The sequence below is a fragment of the Nansenia antarctica genome, assembly GCF_963989245.1.
Source record: "Nansenia antarctica genome assembly, chromosome: 10".
NCBI classification, from domain to species: domain Eukaryota; kingdom Metazoa; phylum Chordata; class Actinopteri; order Argentiniformes; family Microstomatidae; genus Nansenia; species Nansenia antarctica.
In genome coordinates this window covers 17,242,399-17,266,459 of record NC_137680.1, presented here as the reverse complement: position 1 = coordinate 17,266,459, position 24,061 = coordinate 17,242,399, and the positions used below count along the sequence as shown (strand labels likewise).

Sequence of the window (24,061 nt, the reverse complement as noted above, 5' to 3'; positions counted from 1 at the left end):
ATGTCCATTGTTTCTAGAATGTGCAGACAAGAGTACACCATGTCTAGTCTATAGTACATAGAGATTGATGTGTCAGCGTAAAAGAGCTTTCCACACAAAATGAAATCCAAAAGATTATAATATTAGAAAATGGTAGAGATGGACTGGCCTTTTCATTCCGTTGTTTTTTTTTTCAGAGTCTGTCCACAGCTTCAGGCAACTTTATACCTGAGGGGGGATGGATAGCTGGAGTGCCTCTAAAGACTAAGGCACTTGTAGGACATGAGGTTCTATGACAATGTTCCTTTACACACTACAAGACCGACCTGAACTGCACAGTGCTTTCCCAGATATTTTCTTTTTAGATTGTCCTTTCAAGCACTGTTACAGCCAGCAACTATGATGCTTACAGCGGTAGTGTGATTAGTGTGCTGAGGATTCTGAAGCCACATACCAGTACAAAGAGCCAAGCTGTTCACACTTGAAATAGCTCTCAATAAATATCAGTATCTAATCACTTGTATCTGCAAGCTGTAAACTTGCACACTGTAAACTACATAACTTACATACAAATGTTATTTTTTTCTTTACAGGTAAATCCCACACAGGGATCACAGACCTACAGGGGGAGAAGCGGACACCTATTTGAGCTGCGTGTCCAGAGGGATCTGAACCATACAGCTGTCGGCAGCAGACGGCCGACTGTTTCCTCCCGGCCCCTTCCCCACATGGTCGTCTGCCGCGCTCTGCTGCCGACGCGGGTCAGAATCGAGCTCATAGCGGTAGTGGTACCCCTCCAACACGTCGTGGCAGCCTTCTCGCAGCCCCGTAACCCACTTGTTAATCCCCTGGCGGTTGAGGTAGAGCACAAAGAGGAACACCATGCCTACAAGCCCCAGCACCAGCCCCAGCAACACATAGGAGGTATGCAGGGAGAGGTTTTCCAGGGCAGACACCTCACCTCGGGCCAGACCGTGGCAGCCAAGGGCCTGGTCATCCAGCCCCTGCAGGGCCAGGCCCTGAAACTCCTGGGGGGAGGCACAGCTGACGGCATCCATATCCACCACCTGAGCCTCGGAGCTGTCGAGCCAGTCAGCGAAGTGGTGGATCTCACAGGAGCAGGCGTAGGGGTTGTGCCCCAGTAGGATGCGGGGTCGCCCCCCAAGCATGCTCAGCTCTCCCAGAGCGTCTGCTGTGAAAGCTCGGAAGGCATTGTGGGTCAGGTCCAGCACCTGCAATACAATACAACTTTATCTATTATCATCGCCTTGGGGCAACTAGTTTAAAGGCTACAGCAGCGCATCTTCACACATAAACAACCAACATACAGACAAATAACTGACATACAGATGACAGGGTGGACCACAGTAATACAAGTGCAAGTGCATGATTAGGAGTATACTCTTAGAACCAAAAGTTTTTTTTTCAGCTGTCCCTGGCTGTTGTTCAACCCTTTGAAGAAGCCTTTTGGATTCTACGTAGAGCCCTTTACACAGAGGATTCTAAATGGGACCCAAAAGGGTTCCACAATAGTTTTTCCACAGGGACAGCTGAAGAACCCTTATGGAGAAAAAAAAAACATTTTGAGAGTGATAAAAAATAAAAGAAGGTGTGCAGATTAGCAGTTGAGTACCTCCAGGCACCGCAGGCCATAAAAGGTACCGTTGTAGATGTCAACCAGAGAGTTGTTGCCCAGGAGGAGATGCTGCAGGCTGGAAAGGTGGGAGAACATGCCCTGGGGCAGTAGAACCAGGCGGTTCACAGAGAGGTCCAGACGAAGCAGCCCCCCCAGACCCCCCCACCGCAGGGCAGTGGTGAGGTCGGTCAGGGAGGTGGAGTTGTGGAGGGAGAGGCTGAGGTTGAGATCTTGGAGAGGGCTGCCGGGGATGCTGAGGGCTTGGGGGTGGATGAGGGAGAGAGGGTTGGAGCTCAGGTCCAGGGAACGCAGGCTAGACAGGGAGGAGAAGCTGTGGAACGCTACCTCTGTGATCCTGGGACAGGTAGACAGAATTTTCATACTCAAAATAAATGTTAACCTGACTTGTTCTTATGCTTCAAGTATAGTGTTAAACAACTACAGTAGGGTTAGAGATTCTGACACATAAGATATATGTACAGGTGAACTGTCACACCAACTGAAGTTATCAATATAAATGTTTATTATTTTCTTTTATTTTCTATTATTTTCTTCTATTATATCAAGTCTATATGAAGCTATGGTCTAAAATAAACAAAAATGTGGTGTCTTCAATAAGAAACAAATAGTTGATGAAAATACATTTCCTCACCAATTATTGCTCAAAATTAAGTTGGTGACATTTTCCAGATCTATAAATGAATCGGGTCCAATTCGGTGAATATTATTTCCTGTAATTATTACAGTCCTCGCGTATCCTGGAATACCCCGAGGCACCGCCAGCAGGTTCTTGGAGACGCACTTCACCGTGTGTGAGGCGGAGAAACACTCGCAGCCAGACGGGCAGTCAGAACACTGGTGGTGCGCACAGAGAAGAACGCCAAAAAACGCACGGATCACCAAATTACGCATATCGATATAAACAAATGATAAACAATACTGAACAAATTCCAGAAACTATACAGGATACAGGTGATCCTTTTGTTTTAATAGCCACATAAAGTTAGACTTTGTCCTCGCATAAACGACGCCAAACGATAACTCACTTAACTGTGTAAGTGTGTAAGTGTGTGTGAGAGAAGATGGGCATCTGGAAGACATCTGGAGAGGAAGAGGGTTGGTTTGAGTTGAAATATCGCACCGAATCTAGAAGAGGAATAGGTGGTCCTTCTCTTAAAGGTACAGATGAGTTGAGTGAATGTTATTGGTGCAAATGCACATTGCATATTATAAATAAATATCAGTTGTAACTGCACAATCACAAAAAAGAAACCAACACCCATATTTATAAAATATGCTATATATTTTTTTCCGGAATAAATAACAAAACAAAAAACGTTGTGAATATTTCTCTTCAAATAAATAACATCAAAAACAAACATTGTATGTATTGCCCATAGTGTGTGCGACTCAATGGAATTTTCAGTGCAGCAGTTTTTCAGTGCAGCATATCATCAGCAAGTCATCAAGCCTATTTCCCAGGCATTCATGTTCCTTCTGAAAAGATGTGAATAAGAATGGAGCCTTACTAATTATAAAATAAACAATTGGATTGAGTAGCAATAACCAAATTTAGACATCTGTATTCAGTGAATGTACATTACTATATTCAATCTGAGTAATAGTACTGCACAGGGAAGTGTCCCATCTTGATTGTTGTCTTTTGTTTAGCCATTGTGATTTCAACTGAGGAAGAAGATGTCTCCTGCATGATCTCCCTCTCTGTCCGTCTCCATCACCCTCTGCGTCAGAGTTCTGAGGTCAGTGCAGGTTGAACGTGAGGAGGAAGGTGACGGTGACCCCGGTGAGCATGAGGAAGGGTAGCCAGGTCTTGAGGAACGCTAAACAGCTGAGGGACAAAGAAAGAACAATGAGAGAGAGACAGTGTGTGTGTGTGTGTGTGTGTGTGTGTGTGTGTGTGTGTGTGTGTGTGTGTGTGTGTGTGAGAGAGAGAGAGAGAGAGAGAGAGAGAGAGAGAGAGAGAGTGTATGTGCATGGTTGAGAGGGAGGAAGGGAGGGAGGGAGGGAGGGAGGGAGGAGAGGTCAGAGAGAGGACATTGAATGTGAGTGTGTGTATGTGTGTGTGTGTGTGTGTGTGTGTGTGTGTGTGTGTGTGTGTGTGTGTGTGTGTGTGTGTGTGGTTGGGAGGAGAGGGAAGGGGTGGGGACAGAGACAGAGAGAGGACATGAATGTATAGTCCTCACCTCAGTGCAAATGAAAGTGAACAGTCATTAAAAAACGGAGGTTAGTGAGACCGTGACATCCACAGGGATTCACAGCTCATTTGTCATGTGGTTGGGATAGGTAAGGACACAATACAGTAGTCGTCTGTAGTTTAGTCCAGTCTCCTAAATAATCCCAAACCACATACAGGTCCACTCTCTCCTCTCCCAGAGGTTAAACCAACCCCCCTCCCCCCCCCACACACACACACTCTCAGCCCATCCCCGCGCTGTGGCTCTATGAAAGTGTGTTGATTGTTATTTAATGCACAACTGAACAAACTATTCAGCAGGACAAGGTCACAGGCATAACACAACAATCACAGCACCATCAAACTTAATGTGCAAAAATGTAACCCAAAAAATGCAGTGTTAAACCATGTACTATGCATATGCACTGTTAAACTAGTTAAACCAGTAGTAACACCTCCATCCATGTATCCTACTGCCACCCCCCCCCCCCCCCTCCCCCCACCAACACCACCAGTGGGAGCCCCAGCAGAGAGGTGACGTAGAAGGGGGGGTACCTACTACCTCACCCGCCTGGCAGTGATGGATGATTCGCCCCCCTACTGTTTGTACTGAGGACGCGGTGCTCAAGGACAGTAATGCACAGGTAGCGAAAAGCAGTGACGCCGGCCTGGCTCCCAATGTGGGACAGGTAAGAGTAATGAGGGGATTTCTCTACACCATATGTTCCCTTCCTTCCACGTACATATGGTGCTCCCTCCTGCAGAGAGTTCCTCGTGGCAGATACAGTACATGCTAATTCGAAAAAAAGGGAACATGTAGGCCTAAACGACTTTACTCAATTTAATTGTGTTTGGATTTCCATTGTCGTATGTTGTTTGCTCTCACCTGACATGTTTGCCGTGGATGAGAGACAGCAGACAGAGGTTGGCCATGTTCCAGGAAGCGCTGTTATCATAACGCATGAGGTTGAGGGCCAGGGCCACGTGGGAGTGGCAGTTATCACAGCACAGGTTGTGCTGCAGGAGGCAGAGAGACAGTGGTCAGGTCTCACTGTACAGGAAGGTTATATAGGCCAATTCCATGTGTTTCATCCCTGAATGTAATGTAACTTTATTGATTGATCAGGGGGGTATTCCATCAACTAAAGGAAAATCCGGGCTTATTTTTTTATCAATCTCGCAAGACTTATCAAAATAAGCCTGGATCCTTTAGCGACGTTGATGGAATACCCCAGTTTAAAATGATTGCCCCCCCCCCCCCTTACTAAACAATACTATTTCCTATAGTATAGGTCTGTCTTTATTGACACTGTTCATATTCCTACCTGTCTGCGCTTGTACTCCTCTGAGGCATCATACACTGCCTGGTCCCAGGCTGCCAGACCACTGCTGCCACAGACCTTGTCAGCATCTAGCTTCCAGTACCTAGAGAAAACCACAGCAATGCAATACTTCAAACAAGCTTTCATAATGTCAACGTAATACTATGCTACTACTAAGGGCTACTCTAGTGACGAATCAATCTATCTGGTTGTTACTTTTGAGATCGGTTGAGGTAGAATTCTAATAATAAATTCCACATTTTGGAGACAGTATGAATATGATATGATAGTGAATATGTATGAGTTATACTACCCTGGCCTGTTTAAAAGCTACCAGTAAGACATTAATAATTATCATCTTACTTTGTTGGTCTCCCAAATGCCATATTGTCCTCCTGAAAAACGAGTACAAACAAACAAACAAACAAACAAACAAAACAACAAAGTAACATTTTTAGGAACTAGCATTTTGTTGTAGTGTCTTCTACTCATCTTATGACCTACATAATAATGCACAGGTATGTTGATTTAAGACGAGATGTAGGCTGTCGTGTTCTTACTCACAGAGACAAAGTATGATCCAGCAAAGTCTCGTATCACTCCTGAAGAGGTGCATATACCCATGTGACCAATGAAGGGGAGCAGCCACCTAAATACAAGTATTGGGTTCAGTTACCGGCCTATGAGAAACATACTGTGGTATTAGGGAATGTGACAGTATTGCATGGCACTGACAAGACATAATACTCAATACATTGACTGGACTATTGGGCCTAGCAGATACCGTATGCAAGCAAGGAAGGCATATGAAAAAAGGACTTATGCTTCTTGTAATAATGTAACGTTACATTATTATGATCCCGTTTTGTTTCACTCAGCGACGGGACTGGTTTGTGAGCGTATGGAAAAAAAACAAGCTAGGTGGGGGAAATACTCACGACAATATTGGAATAGGGGTCCACACAATACAACAAGGATAACGGCTGTTCTTTCTGTCCATCTTCTCGAATCCCCCTGCTTGGTAATTCATCATTATGTCTATCTCATCCGCCTCCGCCATCACTAGTTTGGACGCGCTGTGACGTAGGCAGCTAAAGTGCGTAGCCGCAGTTTCGGTGATCTCAGCGCGTCTGGATAGACCTGCCAACGACTGCACTAATTCAATAATATCTGTCTTTGTCAAATTTGTCCTTTTTAGGGTGACAGCAAAGACGTTCATACATTTTAAAAATATTTCTATGTATCTATTAGATTTTTACCCTTAATAAGCTTATATTCAATAATATTTAATAATAATAATAATATGTATTAATATAATACACAATATCAATATTATATTATATGTTAATTAATTATATTAAATTACATTTAATAGGCTTGTGAATTTTTTATAATATATATATATATATAATTATATCTTACTGTATATATCTTACTGTATCATGTCACGATATAGTCATTGTTGTTATTAGACAGTTATAACAGCGTCAAAAATTCTGTGATATCATGGCTGTGTTTGTAAATTTGCTCTGAGAGCGCCGGAGCGCACACTGGGTTCAACGAGACAAGAGGCATTCCATGAGTGCTGATCAGATTCCAGAGCAAATTTACGAACGCAGCCCATATCAGTGCATGTAATGTGTCATGCCATTATATTATTCTGTGACAGCTGTGTGTCATAACACATACAATCCTGGATGGATCTGTGGATCAGAAACCTTGAAAGCTTGATGTCTACAATAAGAGTCAACATCAGGATAGATTCACCCTGTGAACTTCCATGTGATATTTCCCACCGATGGTAATGAGGTCACCCTCTACCCCTACCCTCTAACTCCTAACCTCTAACCCCTACCCTGATAGAGCTAGGTCACCCTCATTAGAGTATGTAGGCCAGGAGTGGAGGATCTACAACAGGCTGCTCCTAACCCAGACATCTCCTTTGCAGATGATGTATTATGCGCACATTAAAAGTACCACATTCAGCAGAAGCCAAAAGCAGGAAGGAAGACGTTGACAGATTGCAGGGAAGCACAGAAAAGTGATCATGTTGTAGGCCAGAGATTCAGCAGGGACGTCCTTACCTGCGTCTTGCCAGTCGGAGCACAGATAGCGAATGGATCATAGTTAACTTGGCCTATGTGTTTAAGTTTGCATTTCACTCCAAAGGTCAAAACACTATATAAAGTGTGTAATATACTGTACAGGTGTGTGTGTGTGTGTGTGAGAGTTCTGAGCCCGGATAAACCTACCTAAAAGTGTGTGTGTAGACATCTTTAGTATCCTATAATCCAAATCACCATTATCCATTGTTTCTGGTCCCTTATTTAACCAAGAAAAAAGACGACGAAGAGACACAGGATGTTCAACAACAATAGTCCTCTTTATTAATTTTTCTCTCACAGTAAACATTGTCACTGGATTTTCGTGAATAAAAGAAAATAACATCTCTTGAATGATTTTAACAAAGACATAAACATGGAAGCCTAGAGTCTGAAAACTGGATCTTTAGGTTTCACTCTGAGCCAACCAGCATCAATGAGCTGGAGGTCTGCTGTTTGGGCAGGAGTAAACAGGACGTGGGTCTCAACAGTCTGAAGCACAACAGCGTCCCTTCCTAGTTTCCATTCCTTCACGTGCACTGACCAGGAGACTGGACAGGTGAAAGCACTTTCAAAGGTAATCTTCTCTGAGCTGCCTGGTATCTTTACATCAGTACAGATTAAGGAAAGGAAACGAGGAGAGGAAGCCACTTTAGACAACCGAGACCAATCCAGAGCTCTTGATGGCTCCTTGTCCAGTTTGACCTGTTACCATGTTGCCTTTCAGACAAACATCATCTTAGCAGGACTCCAACCTAGGCCTGCAGCAAAAGACTAGTGCTGCTTGATCCAAAGCTACTAGGAGGGAGAATCATCCCTATCCCATCCTTCCCCCAAAACGATCTCCAGAAAGATCTGTTCTGGGTGGAAAGCTGAAAGTGCTTGTGTGTGGGGATGCTGAGTCCCCAAGCGCTACAAAATATAGCGACTATGAACTTGCTGCCTATATGACATGCTTGTGTTACTCTATATAAGGACTGATGGTTTTAACCAGAAAAATCAAAAATTCCTTTTCAAACTCTGTCAATTTAAGAGGTGAACTGAAATTCCAATTAAAAAATAGCAACACTTTCTTTCTTTTCTACTGGAATTTCAATTCAGGTCTTGAATTCAGAGTTGAAAAGCTAGTGATATACCCTTTAAACAGGGTAGTGAATACTCTTCTCTCTCTGGCCCACTAGAGCATCAGCCCAACACAGTTTGACAGATTTTTCAGACCAATCATCCTTTGACTATCAATGCATTGCAGTCAACACCCCTAAACTTAACAGTCTATTTCATAGTGACCCCTCAATAATTCAATAACTCATCAAGTTAAGTGTTTGATAGAATGTGAGACTCCAACAAACTATATAGACTTCCTTCTGTTATGAACAGTTACTGTTCTAACTTTACCTCACCCTACATAATAAAAAAGTAAACGCAAATGATTTGCATACCTGTCACTAAAAGGAGGCATATAGAGCCCGAGAAGAACTTAACTTATCGATCGTTGATACAGACAATGCAACATGGATCCATGGCCACTCAAAAAACAGAGAACGTTTTTTTTGATTTTCAATTGACAAATGAACACTCTGACAAGACAAATCACTTTCAATTCATTTCCTTAGACAGGGGTTTAAAAGAAAACAATCTGGATCAAACGAAATACTTCAAGAAAGACTGAGTAATACTTCTAGATCTCCAGTGCCCTCTTCCAATTCCCAAACAAACAAAAAAATATGATAAAGTCTTACTTGAAATTAAGGACTTGCAGGCAGCCTTTTCTAAGTTTGCGAAGGCCTAAAATACTCTTGTACATCAATTCACAAGCCCCCTGGTGGTTAAACTAAGCCACTTCCACTGTCTTGAAGTCTGATACTGACCCTCCACTGAGGGCACTGCGACTGTGGGGCTGCTGCGCTCTGACCTGACCCTGGGTCAGAGGTTGTAGGGTTTCCCTGAAGAGGGTTAGCTAAGTGCTGCTGCCTCCTCCTTCCTAGTGAGGGTTGGGGAGTGATGAGGTGTGCTAAGGTGTGCACCTCTTAGCCTCAGAGGGAGGAGAGAGAGACCGGGGTGACGTCGGTGTTTCCGAAGGGGTGAAAGGGTGGGGCGTAGTCCCCCCCCCTCCCCCCGTGGATTCCCCTCCCCAAACTGGTCTCCTCCAATCCTGTCGTGGGATGCGGGGGGAGAAGGCGGTGCATAGTGCAGAGCTGTGACACGTAACATTCACTCAATGTTGCTTTTGTTTAGAGGGGAGAATTCAAAATGGAAACATTGGAACATCTATGGTGCTTTTCAACTCCTTACAAACACACACACCTACAGGTACACACGTACGGATGCACACACACACACACACGCAGACAGGCACGCACGGATGCACGCACGCACACACACACACACACACGCACACACACACACACACACACACACACACACACACACACACACACACACACAGATCGTAGGGTGAGGGGTCATGAGAGTGAGTGCCTTGTGTCCAGCCTCCATCGATAGTGCACTGAGTGAGGTCTCGTTTTGTTTTGTTTGTCTGCTTGTTCTTCTAGCTGGGCCGACACTGCACTTGTCCCTCAGAGCTGTCCTCGTCGTCCGAGCCCTCGGGCCCGCGGCCGCTCAGGCCTGTGATGCGGTAGCCCATGTTGAGCAGCATGACCTCCAGGGGGTCGGCGTTCATCCGCCTCTGGTTGGCCTGAGCAGCTCCCTCCATGTCCTCCACCACGCGCCCGTTCTCACTCTCCGTCTGTGGGGATGGATGGATGGAGGGAGGGAGGGAGGGAGGGCAAAGGGTGGAGGAAATCATCAATAAATGTGACAGCAGCTGGTGAAAGCGGGAAAAAGTCGGCAACCCATCAAAATGTTTGCACTTTTATTCTGAAAATATGTAAATATATTTCGACATTGTTGAAATCAATGACACACTCGCTAGTGAAGTGTACATTTGTGTACATTCACACTGCAATCTTGACAGAGCAAACGATCTTTAGGTCTGCTCTGGTTCTGAATACGTCCTCAACATCACACACTTGCTAACACTTTTGTGATTGGTCAGAATTTCTGACTTTTGGTCGTTGATCATACACCCATGCTGGTTGTAGAGCATTCACAACATGCCATTTAATTACTGCTTCATATAAAGTGTTCGGTATGAACAACATATTCAGTTTGAGCAAGCATCAAGACTACGCCTAGAGAACACCGCTCCCTTTCCATTTGTTTGGCGTAGGTTTGTCCACATGATGCATTATTACTCAACAAGTTGTCACGGCCAGAAATGTAATAATGAAGCCACAGTACATGAAAGCACCCTCTGCAACCGAGTTTAGATTAATAGCACAAGGCGTTCGTGACAGATTTCCCCAAGCAGGGTTTTTCCTGGCTCAAAATGAGGCGGAGGTGGTACCAGTGGTGTTTGACATTGGGGGGACCCATGAAGCGGGGCTGTCTGGGGGTCCTTAAACGAGCGTCAAACACTTCATTTCTTGCTTTCTGGTGAATTTATATGCACTTTTCCGCATCAATTTATGGTGGAAATGTCATTATTTATGTAAAGGAAAACACAATATTCAGGCACCAGATGACCATTCAAAATATAATGGAATATAATGGAATATAAGGCTCTCAGGCCTTCTGTACTTTCAAATATTTATTCTCCTTGAGCAGTCAACATCAACACACAATGATTTGCTCTTGTCCTCAATTGACAATAAGCTCAAGTTTTGGGACATCAATGCAACAGTGCAGGAACAGTACAGCAATTGAGTTGTTTCGGTTTGTGGGTAACGTGTGTTCTCACTGCAAACTAATCGCTTTGTGGAGCGATTGCAAGCGGGCCGAGACCACCCTCTCTAGGCGGACTCAGTCCGGTTGATTTGTTCCAGAGAAGACTGCGATAGCTGTGTTCACATTATGCCTTAACGAACCGAATTAGGGGGGAAACAGTCCCTGATTCAGACCAACGAGCTAGGTGTGAATGCACCCTTATTTACATTTTTCATTATAAAAGTCTGAACATTTGGTCGGTTGCTGACTTGTTCCCGCTTTCAACAGCCGCTGTCACATATGGTTGATCATCTTTTCTTTCCATCAATCAGTAATGTGTAAGGCCATAAGCTAGATCCTGTTAAAATTATGATTATTTCAAAAATACACTGTATGTGAATTGGGTTGGTGGTGTGAATGTTGCTAGGCGTGTTACTAGTAAAGCCTAACCTGCTGCGTTGGTTGTATGACTGTGGTGATGGTTGTGTATGACTGTGGTGATGGTTGTGTGTGAATGTTGTGATGGCTGTGTGTGAATGTTGTGATGGTTGTGTGTGAATGTTGTGATGGTTGTGTGTGAATGTTGTGATGGTTGTGTGTGAAGTGTGAACGCGTGTTTACCTCTGGCCTGGGGCTCCAGAGCCGTACGACGGGGTCGATCCCGCTGGTGGCCAGGAAACAGTGGCTGGGGTGGGGCTGCAGACAGTTGACTATGGACTCATCCCCCTGGAGAATCCTCACCAGGTTGGTGGTCTCCTTCTCCCAGATGAAGAAGGAGCCGTCGTCTGAGCCACTGACTATGTACTGGCCTTTACTGGGGAGAGAGGGAGAGAGCTGGTGTTAGATCTGGTAACAGCAGCACAGAAAACGCTATAGAAAAGAATATTACTGCATAAGGAGGAGGTCGTTAAGTCGTTGTAGTGGTACACCCTTTATTGTGTAGCCAAGTCATAGAGGGAGGTCATTCAGCCTCGTTCAATCAGGAGGGCCAGATGAAGCTATTCTGTAATTCTGCGTATACTGCTATCTATGGTAAGAAAATAAAGGACAATAACAACTTCTGTGTTTAAAGGAATCTTTTACTTGGTGTTTACTCAGGCAGGTCCAGCCTTGTGGTCTGAGCATACCAACCTGTAGGTTAATTGGTTTGAACACTTGCGCAACTTGATCACTCAGTGTCACCGGGGGTGGTGAAAACCAGTTCCAAATGGTTGATGGCCTGACTAGCCTGTTTCCCAACTGCACAAACAACCGCTGACCCCACTATCGGAGCTCCACTGACCTGCCGAAGAAGTTGGCCTCCTTGATGTCTGTGGTGGTGTTGCAGTGGCCACAGTAGCGGTGTTTGTAGTCGTAGCTGCGTTCTCTCAGGATCACTTCGTCCTCTGGGATGGACTCCTTACGGCTGAACGTGCATTTCGAGGTGTGTCTCTTATCATCGGCTAGAAAAGACACAGGACAGGAACGTGAACGATAAATGTTAGTGCGTACTACTACCTACCTAGCTACCTACATTTTATATTATTCAAGCACACATATTATACGTGAGCCTACTGAACCTACTATAATGTACAGCATACTGTATATTCCGCGTAGAACACACAAACATAGTAATCATGTTTACATGCAAAAGTTACACTTGGTTTGTATGAAAGTCAAATCCTGTGCACTAGCCCTGTTAAAATACTCTACTCTACTACTACTAATAAATACTCTACTACTCTACTCTTCAAATGCATTCTCCCTTCTTTACTTCCTTGAAGAAATCCCTGATCTGACACGCCTCGATTGACTCAATCCAATCTCTCCCTTCAAGGAAGGTATGAAGGAAGGACTCAATTCCCAAAATGTATTCAAACAGGGCCTGGTCTCCTCTCCTTAAACACATTTGTTACCATTTTCCATTTTCTAAACCATTTCTCACCAGTGTCGGTTTTGGAGAAGAGGGCAGCTTTGATGTCGTTCTCCAGGGAGCCGCAGGCACTGCTGTGGGCTTGTTCTGGAAACTTCCCCTTGAAATCATCCAGACACTCCAGAGCCTCGGCCACGTACTTCAGCTCAAAGAGGCACCGCGCCAGCCGGAAGTGAGCCTTCAGGTGCCCTGGGTTCAGGGACAGGGCCTTCAGACAGTCTCTCAGAGCATCGTAGTGGTCCCCGTCCCTAGAGAGAGAGAGAGAGAGAGAGAGAGAGACGCACAATTTTAAATTGAATGAAATTAACTTTATTCCTCTCTGTGAGGAACAATAGTTTCAGACAGTTCAGTTTTCCTGGAGAGAACTGGTATCTGAGGCTAGGGGTTAAGGGTCACGGTGTGAAACTGCCTACCACTTGCGCTTCATATAGGCTGCGGCGCGGTTCCCGTACAGCATGGCGTTCCGGGTGGCCTCATGGATCCCCAGGCTGTACAGCTGGATGGCCTGAGTCCACTGCTGCCGCGCAAACGCATCGTTGGCCTGCTGCTTGATCCTCTCCAGGTGAGGAGGGAGCTCTCCAGAACTAGGACGGGAAAAGAGAGACGAGGGGGGGGGGGCGGGGGGGTGGAGAAGGAAGAAGAGAAATTACCCCCACAAAATGAGTAAGTAGGAGCAGAGTGTTTCATCTCAGTGTTCATTCCATTCATACAATACTATTCCATGTCTATTTTTCTAAATGAATCTAATGGATCAAATTCTTTATCATTAATGATTGAAAACACAAAACAAAGACTGTTACCTGGAGTAGAACTTGCTTTCAGCCAATCGAAGGCGGCTGGCTGGCAAATGAATTCCATTTGACACGCCATTGGTTGTCTTTCCGTTCTGCACATCTGTTGGGACATCAATTATCACTGACCCTCAGCAAGTACACTAGTAAAGTACACAAGTAAACTACCCCCCCAAAAAAACAATATACAAATAGCCAAAATAGTGAAGCTTTGTTTTACATAAGCAGACTGATACCTGTTGGTTGGCACTTTTTGGGTAGTAGATAGGTGTACGGCCTCTGCTTGAATGTCAAGTCAAATAAATACACCTACAGACACAGAGTACAAACACAGTGGATGAATGCAGGATGTAAACCAAGAAAAAACTAATCTGTCTAAGCCTGCGTTCGTAAATTTGCTGGAGCGCACACTTGGTTCAATGTCATAAAGGGACCATGTAATTTGATTGGACAAGAGGCAGTCACGTGGACGCTCCAGCGCTCTCAGAGCTAATTTACGAACGCGGCCTACATGTGACAGTTATGGTAATTCACCTGTTCTCCACCCATGTTAACTAGCAGCTCAGTGCCGTCGGGACTGAAGGTGACGTAGGTGGCCACCAGGACCCTGAGGCGGTTGTTGTAGTCAGGCAGCTTCACTGGCAAGTGGCCTGGAGTGGAGGGGATGAGGAGAGAAGGTTAGGGGGAGAGAGAGAGAAAGACACACACACACACACACACACACAATACATGTCCCACAAGTAATTACACACACACACACACACACACCAGCAACATAATACTGTCCCGCTCCGTCTGGAATGGGCTTCTGCCTGTCGCAGAACGTGTGAACTCCTGCTGACGTGCCCGGACTCATAGACTTCCTGTGGGTGGGAGGGGTGAGAGAAAGGGAAAATAATCAGGCATCCTTCCAGCCAGTGAACCGATGCAAAATGCTAATTTGACATGATTTAGTAGATGTTGTTTTTTGAATACTATTTGTTGAAACTGACATCGAAATTTAAACAAAATAACCATGGTCACTAAACTTTTTATTTACTTTTTCACTGTTCTAATACTCATGGGGGCTATTTCTATTCCTGGTGGATATGCGTGTGACCAGCCAGGTATTCTTTACCTCTGAGAACAGATGGCTCAACCAGCAATGTTTATTTGCCCACGTCCGAATGTTACGGAGGAAATAAGGCGGGGGGGTGATACGACGGATGAAGAAAAGGAGATATATCCCGTTATCCCGTATCTTCCTTCTATCATCATGGGCAACGTGAGACCTCTGGGCAATAAGATGGAGGAGCTTACGGCACTGGCGAGAGGACAGAGGGAGACGTGGATACAGGGCCCAGTTGTTCAAAACGTTTAATCTGGATCAGAATGATCCTGATTCTTTTTTGCTAACCAGGATCAGATCTATCTGGCTGATTTTGAGTCGTATAGGGGAAATCAGCCAGCTCCATGTGAAGAGTGCCTTCATGTCTGGTGACAAGGAAGAACTGAAGCGGGTGCAGAGGAAGCTCAAGGAGAAGCTGAAGGAGAGCAGGGGCACCTGCAGGCGGAAGTTGGGGGACAGCCTGCAGGACAACAACACGAGAGGTGTGGAGCACAGCGAGGAAGATCACTGGCTACAAGCAGTCTAACGGCCTGCAAGTGGCTGGAGACCTAGACAGGGCCGACAAGTTAAACCAGTTCTTCAACAGATGTCCAACTCGTTGTCCAACTCCCCTCCAGCTCTATCAACGACTCTTCACTATGTCCAACTTCTCCTCCCCCCAGCTCCTCCAGCCCTGCAGTTTGCCTACCAGGCAGACATTGGTGTGGATGATGCCATCATCTACCTGTTACACAGAGCTCACTCCCATTTAGATAAGGCTGGTAACACGGTGAGAGTCATGTTCTCTGACTTCTCCAGTGCATTTAACACCATACAGCCCTTACTATAAGCTGCTGAGGATCCAGGTGGACTCCCCCATTGTTTCCTGGATGACTAACTACCTGACTGCCACAGTTTGTACGGCATTGATGTAAGTCGGATTCAGTGGTGAGCAGCATTGGCGCCCCCCAGGGGACAGTTCTGGCTCCCTTCCTCTTAATTTTTAATTTTGCCATTTAGCAGACGCTTTTAATCCAAAGCGACTTACAATTACAAATTACAGGGACATTCCCCCTGGAGTAACTGAGGGCTAAGTGCCTTACTCAAGGGCACACTAGTAGTGGTGTGGTTTCAGGCGGGATTTGAACTCACAACCTTCCGATCACAAGTCCAACTCACTATTCACTAGACCACCACTACCCCTCTTCACCCTCTATACCTCGGACTTCAGACACAACACAGACACTTGCCATCTGCAGAGGTTCTCAGACGACTGCTATTGTGGGATGTGTCAATGGAGACCAGGAGACAGAGTACAGAGGACTGGTGGACAGTTTTGTTGAGTGGTATGAGCGGAACCACCTTCTACTCAATATCAGCAAGACAAAGGAGATGGTAGTGGACTTTAGGAGGACTAGGGTCCCCCTGTCTCCTGTTTTCATCCAGGGAGAGGATGTGGAGGTGGTTCAGAGCTACAAGTACCTGGGGGTGCACCTGGACAATAAACTGGACCGGACTGGTACCACAGATGTCCTGGACAAGAGGGGCCAGAGCCGGCTTTATTTCCTGAGAAGGCTCAGGTCCTTTGGCGTGTGCAGGACTCTGATGAATGTATTCTACCAGTCAGTGGTGGCCAGTGCAGTGCTGTGGTACGCGGTGGTATGCTGGAGGGGCAGCATCAAGGAAGGTGACACCTAGAGGCTGAATAAGCTTGTTAGGAAAGCTGGTTCTGTCCTTGGTGTCCTTTCGTCCTTGGCACGAAAAAGGCAGCTCGACAACTTCTGATAATGTAGCCACATTTTAAAGGAAGGTTTCACTTTATTATTTAGTTAAAAGTGTCATGAAACATGTTTATCCGTCTGCTTTAAAGAGCCCAGTGATTCACTGCTGCAACCAGGCGCCTCCTCCCTCTCTCCTATTGCACTATAATTTAAGTTGAATGTGTATGTCAGTATAATATGTAATGTTTGAGTGTAGAATATGTTAGATATATATTTGACCAGTTTTGACATCTTGAATTTACACAATAAAAGTTGGTGGTATATATATATACAGTATATATATATATTTTTTTTTAAATGTGTTGATCCGAAAAATTATCCGATCCGTGACTCAGAAACCGCGACACGATCCGATCCGTGAGTTAGGTGATCCGTTACACCCCTACTATTTATGTCTATTTAAAAAAAATGTATTCTATTATTCAATTTTGTTTTGTTGTTGTTGTTTGTGGTATGAGCTGCTGTAATACCTTAATTTCCCCTTGGGGTACCTGTTTAAGTACCTATCTATCTATCTATCCATCTATCTATCTATGCTAACATCTCTAATGTCACCTTAGACTGCTAGGCAGTGAGGACTCACTGACCTGTGGTTGTGGATCATGCGCATGTCGTAGAGGCGTACGAAGGGCCCGTTAGCGCCCACCGCCATGTAGTTGTTGTCCCGGGGGTTGATAGCCAGACACTTGGCCTCCACCAGCTGACCACAGTACTCTGTGAGGTCGATCAGCACCTCGGACCGCTTACTGCTCTCCCTCAGGTCGTACTGCCTGTTATAAACATAGGGGTGTGTAGAAAAGGTTTGTGACAGGCGTTATAGAGAGGAACAAAGCCTACCATCTGCACTGCCCTGGAGCTAACATCCATATTCCACAATGCCCACTGCATACCTTACCATTCAAGGGTATTTAAGGCTATTCTCTGGGGATGAATCAACCTCCATTCAACCTCCAAGATGGTGTGATGATGGAATTGCTGCTAGAGGCATGAGCCCTTCGACCTAGTAGACTTCCCAGGGAGGGTGGGGGGCAACACACTGATGGGCTGACTAGGGGATGGCAATGAAACGTGTGACCTGCATCAATGGTTCAACTTCTTACCTTACTGTTTAACCTTTAATATCCTAGTATGTAACATAAGAGATTATATACAATATAAACTATCTGGCTCTGGTACTAAGGTAAAAAACACATAATATCTGACATTTTAGCTTGTTTGACAAATACTGTCCAATTACAGAGATTGTGAGATTTTCAGATTCAGCATGTTCCAAACCAGGGTTGGTGACTACTCAGAGCTGGGTCGAAAAGTATGTTAAAACCTTCTCAAATACTTGGGGAGAACTTGATTCGGCTACACCTGGCGCAATGGGACAAATGGAACCACCACAACAGGGGCGGGGCTAGGGGTGGCTACTTGGGCTCAAGCCCCGGATGTTTTCTGAAAAGCCCCGAATGTTTTACTTAAAAAAAATAAAATAAAAAAAAACTCTCGTGAGTAACGTGCAGTACCGGAGTCCAACAGAGAGGCAGCAGCTGCGCGACATTAGCCTGCGTACTGCGTAGCCTGCCCTGCCCTGAAGAAGAAGTGATCTCAATCAGTGCCTGACTTGCAAAATTGTAAGGATGGATATCCGAAAGTTTTTTTCAACAAAACAAGCGCCAAGAACTGTTGCAGCAGCAGTATCAGCAGCTGACAACAATGACATCACCAGCAGTGATGACATGGATGATATTTCAGGTTTGTGAATCTTATTAGAAAGGTGACTGACTCACTGACACTACTTTTCCGGTTTGCTAATGCTAGCTGGCTATCATAACATAACGTTATGTTATAATGAAAATGAAACATAGCAAGGTACTGTTACGGTACATGGTAAGAAATCAAACAAAGGATAATACTTATACAAATAAAGTGAATAACAGGCTGATAGTCTTTGATATCTGCACTCTGGTTGACTGAGTAACAAGTGAAAAAGAATGATGTAACGTTAATGTTACAGCTAGTAAACATGGAGTAACCACATTAAGTACGCCCTTATGGTAGTATGTATGTATAACTGAACATGACTCAAATCTATCCTAAGATGTAACGCTAACTAACTAAGTTTGTTTAATGTCCCAGGGGGGATTTGATTTCACAGTACTATACACAGGCCAACAATACATGTAATATATCGTCATATAACACAGGACAAGACAATCAATACAATATAAGTGGTGAGCACAGAGTCTGCCCTGATATACATACTGTAACATAACTAGCCTCAGCCCATCAATTATGTAATTCTATACAAATATAAATGATGGTGACTGACGTGTGTGTGTGTGTGTGTGTGTGTTTGTGTGTGTGTGTTTACTGTCTATTTTGTCCGCTTTAAGGTGGTGGTAAGTTGAAGGTTGAAGGCACATTTTGCCTTTTGTCCGCTTTAAGGTGGTGGTAAGTTGAAGGTTGAAGGCACATTTTTCCGGCGCGCTCTGCGCGCACATTATATTCTCCCTCTGGGCTAAGCCCCGGATCTCCTACAATTCTAAATCCGCCTCTGCACCACAACGTCTTCCCTGTGCGCCAAGCAAGCGAAATCTACAGTACCACCCCCCCCCCCCCATCACGACCTGAGTCAGATTGGGCCCCTGACCTGATGATGCCATCCTCCGCAGCACTCCAGAAGGTGTTGGGCCACATGGGTGCCGTGGCGATGCGCTTGACGCGGTTGGTGTGGTCCGAGAACATGTGGATGGTCTCCTTGGCCGTGATGTCGTGCACGTGGACCTTGGTGTCTGCTGCACCCGTCACCAGGATACGGTCGCCAGAGTGAGGAAGAAACTGCAAGGAACAAGACCATTCAACAGAATAATAGAAGCCTCAACCTGGAACTTTCATTTCTAGACAATTCTGCCCCATGCATACTGTACGGGTAGGTCTGCCATTTGCCAGTTGCCATTGGTAGAAGCTTTCCTCTTCATCCCTTTCTGTCTTACCTTCACAGAGAAGATGTTTGCTGCATGCCCAGTGTGCATAGTGGTCAGCTTCTTGTGTTTGAAGGGATCCCAGATGATGGCGTGTTGGTCATCTGAGCCTGAGGCCAGCAGACTGAAGAGAACAGGAGGAAACATGTCAGATACAGTATACAACTTTACATGGTAAATACGATCAGTAGATTATGATTTTGGCTTGTCTCAGCTTTGGACTTACTCTCCTTGTTCGTTCCATTCCAGGCAGTTGACACACCCAGTGTGGCCCTAGGTGACGCAGACAGTAAATATAGTCTGTGAGATTGTGTGTTAACACACACACACACACACACACACACACACACACCTATACTGCCCATAAAGAACCCCACCACATAGACTACGGTCACATATGCTGGTCTGTTACCTGTAGCTCTGCCTCCAGACCGAGTCTCTTGATGAAAGGATCAGTCACATGATAGAGCCTTTGGAAGCTCAATGCTCTCTTGTCCTGCAGACATGGGAGTTAGAAACCACATGTCTCATTCTGTCCATCATGAATAAATAACGTGGTATTTTAAAGGATAGGGTATTTTCAGAATTTACAATATTGCGCGGCTATTTGGTTTGGGCCAAAGACTGCATTTCTACACAACCAGCGCAGCACAGAAACAGAGGCTCAGACTTCATGGACTCACTCTGATCTGCCGGTGCAGGATGTCCCTGGTGATGTTCACAGCAGACATGGCCTCACAGCAAGTCATGAAGCACGGCCTACAGGTGGAGGGTCCCAAGGGTCAGGGGTCAGAGATCAGATGGCATCTGCACAGTCAGTCTCCCGGGAATAGGCTGCAATGGGAGACATGGAGAAGGGTGACACAAAAATAATGAAGCCACCATAACTGAGGACGAATGTGCTTGCTTGCAGTGCACAGTCATCAGTGCTGTTGTTATTGTTGTTGGTATTATTATTGTGCCAGTTATGAATGGGCACACAGGCAGGCACACACCTGTCATTGTGGCAATGTAGGGCTCCTAAGTGTTTGGGTAGCTACATAATGAAATAGCTGGCACGGTAGTTTTAACAATACACACATACATTGAAATCCTAAATCCAAAAGACGTCATGCCATGGCATACTAAGAGTCTAACTAACTGTCCAATTAAATAGAACCCAGCTAGCAAGCTAACTAATAACAGACTTAGTTAGTGACTAGCTGACAAACCAACGAACTATCTAGCTATTATTATTGATGATATCATGACAACTCCATCCCAAATACTTGGGGATCCATTGCATTGATGTTGTTTACCAACATGAGCTAGTTAGCTAAGGTTAGCTCTAGGGAGCAGCCACCAAGCAGCTAGCTGTCAAGCAGCACAACAGGCCAGGAGAGCAAAGCTAGTTGAAACAGATGGGACAGACAGACAGCTCTGTCAACATAATGAGCACCGATGCTATTTTCTGATGCTATGTCCCTAGATCCTAGTGTCTTACCTGTGTGTCAGTCTGGCCTTCAATGCGAAAATCGTTGGCCAAGTAGTTCTGGTGGGTATTCCATCAACGTCACTAAAGGAAAATCCTGGCTTATTTTTGATAACTCTCGCGAGACTTATCGGAATATGCCTGTATATTTTTAGGAACTCTCGCGAGACTTTGTCAGACTAAACCTGGATTTTCTTTTAGCGATGTTGATGGAATACCCCCCTGGTGGTGGTAGCTGTTAGCAAGCTACAGGCAGCAAACGTGAACAGATGTGTTGCTGCCTGGGGTTTCTCAGTCACAAGCTTAGCTCAGCAGCACAGTGTACTATTCACTTTAGTGGCGAAAGCCAGAATGTTGACAAAAGTGCTGCATCGTCATGTTCAATAATAACTGAACTAGTCTGAATCCACTGAGGTGTTGTTGACAGGCTGCATAGGTTTAACTGCTGCTCCCACTGGCCCCGCCCACTAAAACCTTCGCTTACGTCAATTTCGTAAATCTACGTCGTCTCGGATCGATGATTAAAGCTGTAAAAATAGCGTACAATCCCTCCGTGAATTCCGACTAAAAACCCTGAATTTGTTTGGACGTAACCTGGACCTTTGAATGACAGGGACATTGACAAATAAAAAATCACACTGGTTGACTTCAGAGGTTCATAAATAAAAGTAGCGTATTTAAGTCAAATTATAAAGTATACTGTTTAATGTGTTCTGTTTGAATATCATGGGAGAGCTTGGGACCATTTTCTGAATCATTGACAGGAATAGTGTATTGCTTTTTACCACAGTGCCATTGTGAAAGAGTTGAAGATAGACCTGATTAAGACCCTGCCTTTCCCCATGCTGATGTCAGACCATTGCAGAAAGCATTATGAGGAAAGGAATTAACCCACTTTGGACTATTGAACCCAATTTAGAGAAGTGGCAAACAGGTGAACATGCTACATACAGTGTGCAGTGTGCACTTAGCATAACAAACAAAAGAGGTAGTGTTGGATTTCCTCAAAACTTCTCTGCAGCAAGTTGTCACTATTGCTCTCTCTCTTACTCCAAATGAGACACTAGCTCTGTCTGCTAGTTGGGAAAAGCCAAAAAGCTTAAAGGGTAAATATGCTTACGGTCATTTGTTGCCTCACACCACCTGAACCACAGGCTGGCAGATTTGAATTGGAAAAATAAATGTCTCATGTGGATGTCACTATATTATTTTGTTTATTACAATATTGCATGTTTTGTTGGTGGTAGTGTAATGTATAACTGTGATGATAGTTGATGTAGTAGAAGTTGAGGAAACATTAACTGTTATATTATTAGCCTATCAAATGCCTGCTCAATAGTTGTAATAAGCTTTGTTAAAGTGTGTGTGTGTGTGTGTGTGTGTGTGTGTGTGTGTGTGTGCCTGTCTGCCTGTCTGTCTGTCTGTCTGTCTGTCTGTCTGTCTGCCTGTCTGTGTGTGTACATGTCGGGAAGTCAACACCATGGGGTCGGAGATGAAGATACTATGGTCAGTGCTGTGTAGTCCGGGTGTTTTGTTCTTTCTGCTCCCCATCGCACTAATGTTATGTGCCATCAAATCAAAAAGGTAATACCTTTTCCAGTTTTAGGAATCTTGATCTCCTTCACTCAACATTTAAGCATTTTTGTTTAACTTAAGGTCTAACCCTAAGGTCTATTGTTTTGGTATCAGTAAGAAGTCCAGTTTGTCATCGGCTGAAATGGGGCAGATATCTGTCATAAAGGTAAGTCAGTGCACAAAAGACTTGTCACTTGTACATTGCAATTATTGCAATTCCAACAGCTGTCAAATACGGGTAAGTGAAACAATCAGACTGACAGTTGCAGTCAATGGCTCCCTCTGTTGGTAATGATGCCATTTTGGTCATTGCAGCCTCAAGATCCACCTGAGATCATGATTTCAGCATCAGAGATAAAGTCAACAGAGTCCCATCATACAACACAAAAAGGTCAGAGTCAGTGTGTCATCACACCTGCAATTGTAAATATGTCTCCACGCCACACACCACAATCATATGTTTACATAATTTATGGTGATATGGTGTGTGTCAATAATAGCAATATTCAACATACATACTACTCGGAATGCACTGCCAAACATTGCTTTATTGTAAGTTGTATGCTAGTGTGGATATTTTGACACAGCCATGGTCTTCTTTCATAGGGAAGGACACCCCGATGCCAGTGAATAAGGCTGTAAGGCAGCTGCCCCCTCTGCCTGTGCAACAGAAGAGCAATGTCAGACGACACAGCAGCTACACCGGGTCCATGGTATACGACACAGTACTGATGGAGGTTCACAATCACTTCCCTTCTGAAGACAGCAAGCCTCCACAACAACAGACTGCAGAGGGCAGCAGCTTCCTGGAAGTAGCTGAAAAGGAGGGAGAGGTGCCTTTCCCCATCTACGCCAAAGTCAACAAGAAAGTCCATCTTGGTCACTCATTCAGACCCTCATCGTTGTATGCCAATGTGAACAAAACTGACTCCCAGGAGGTGAAGTTGTAACTATTCTGCAAAGTCTAATGAACCGATTGTGGCATTATGTCATCCAAATACTAAACTACTGTGTTTCAGACAAAAACTGTTCTTTTAAAATGGTATCTATAGTATATATGTACTGTATTAGTATGTATTGCACTGAATGTATTTGTTGTAGGGCCTACTCCTGTCTCATCTGAATGCCACACTTGTCGTCCCCCCAGGGGGAAATACACTTTTCTGTTATTGTCTATGTGGTCTGCTGACTGTGGTGATCTATGGTGATGCAAAACATTTCCTTTCAGTCTAAAGAAAACAAAATATCTAGTTTCTGATATTATTTCGTCTATCCCATGCGCCCTATCCAGCTCTTTACAAACCCAGTAATGATTGCTTTTTGTATCCTGATGATTCGTCGTGGATAACGTGCGTGTATTTACGTATTTAACGTATTTACGGGCGTGTTGACGTATAGGTAATCTATACGTCATCACGCCCGTAAATACGTTAAATACGTAAATACGTCCAGTGGACTGGTTGTGTGTGTGTGTGTG

The 24,061-nt window shown here is 44.7% G+C and overlaps 3 protein-coding genes across 4 annotated transcripts; all 3 read right to left on the bottom strand.

Moving 5' to 3' along the window:
- Nucleotides 1–620: 620 nt before the first annotated feature.
- Nucleotides 621–2,527, bottom strand: LOC308166702 (trophoblast glycoprotein-like; the record flags this gene model as incomplete). Its single annotated transcript, XM_080541027.1, has 3 exons — nucleotides 621–1,211; nucleotides 1,613–1,970; nucleotides 2,268–2,527. 3 exons carry the CDS (start codon nucleotides 2,525–2,527, stop codon nucleotides 621–623), a joined length of 1,209 nt encoding a protein of 402 aa, XP_080397153.1.
- An 849-nt stretch (nucleotides 2,528–3,376) lies between these two features.
- LOC308165939 (transmembrane protein 222-like) lies at nucleotides 3,377–6,191 on the bottom strand (the record flags this gene model as incomplete). The annotated part of the gene is made up of 6 exons (XM_080540146.1): nucleotides 3,377–3,464; nucleotides 4,696–4,826; nucleotides 5,135–5,234; nucleotides 5,495–5,526; nucleotides 5,696–5,780; nucleotides 6,070–6,191. 6 exons carry the CDS (start codon nucleotides 6,189–6,191, stop codon nucleotides 3,377–3,379), a joined length of 558 nt encoding a protein of 185 aa, XP_080396272.1.
- Nucleotides 6,192–7,557: 1,366 nt separating this feature from the next.
- On the bottom strand, nucleotides 7,558–21,426 carry wdtc1 (WD and tetratricopeptide repeats 1). Of its 2 annotated transcripts, none has more exons than XM_080540046.1 (16): nucleotides 21,022–21,426; nucleotides 20,222–20,372; nucleotides 19,951–20,034; nucleotides 19,765–19,811; nucleotides 19,551–19,662; nucleotides 19,208–19,395; nucleotides 17,157–17,339; nucleotides 14,470–14,564; nucleotides 14,236–14,351; nucleotides 13,938–14,010; nucleotides 13,711–13,804; nucleotides 13,324–13,494; nucleotides 12,923–13,158; nucleotides 12,281–12,440; nucleotides 11,620–11,812; nucleotides 7,558–9,979 (listed from the first exon to the last, which is right to left on the bottom strand). In XM_080540046.1, the coding sequence occupies exons 2-16, from the start codon at nucleotides 20,285–20,287 to the stop codon at nucleotides 9,782–9,784; spliced, it is 2,016 nt and encodes a 671-aa protein (XP_080396172.1). In that variant the 5' UTR covers nucleotides 20,288–20,372; nucleotides 21,022–21,426; the 3' UTR covers nucleotides 7,558–9,781. The 2 variants fall into 2 exon arrangements, 1 of the variants encoding a protein (XP_080396172.1); XR_013937683.1 differs by having other exon boundaries at nucleotides 9,899–9,979; nucleotides 11,620–11,807.
- Between the last annotated feature and the right edge of the window lie 2,635 nt (nucleotides 21,427–24,061).

What these genes read in the sequence shown, in the direction of transcription:
- wdtc1 (XM_080540046.1), bottom strand. Translation starts at nt 20,287, where the DNA reads ATGACTTGCTGTGAGGCCATGTCTGCTGTGAACATCACCAGGGACATC. An exon ending in GGGACAGTATTATGTTGCTG is followed by an intron (nt 14,352 to 14,469) that starts GTGTGTGTGTGT and finishes CCTCCACTCCAG; the next exon opens with GCCACTTGCCAGTGAAGCTG. An exon ending in GCCTATATGAAGCGCAAGTG is followed by an intron (nt 13,159 to 13,323) that starts GTAGGCAGTTTC and finishes CTCTCTCTCTAG; the next exon opens with GGACGGGGACCACTACGATG.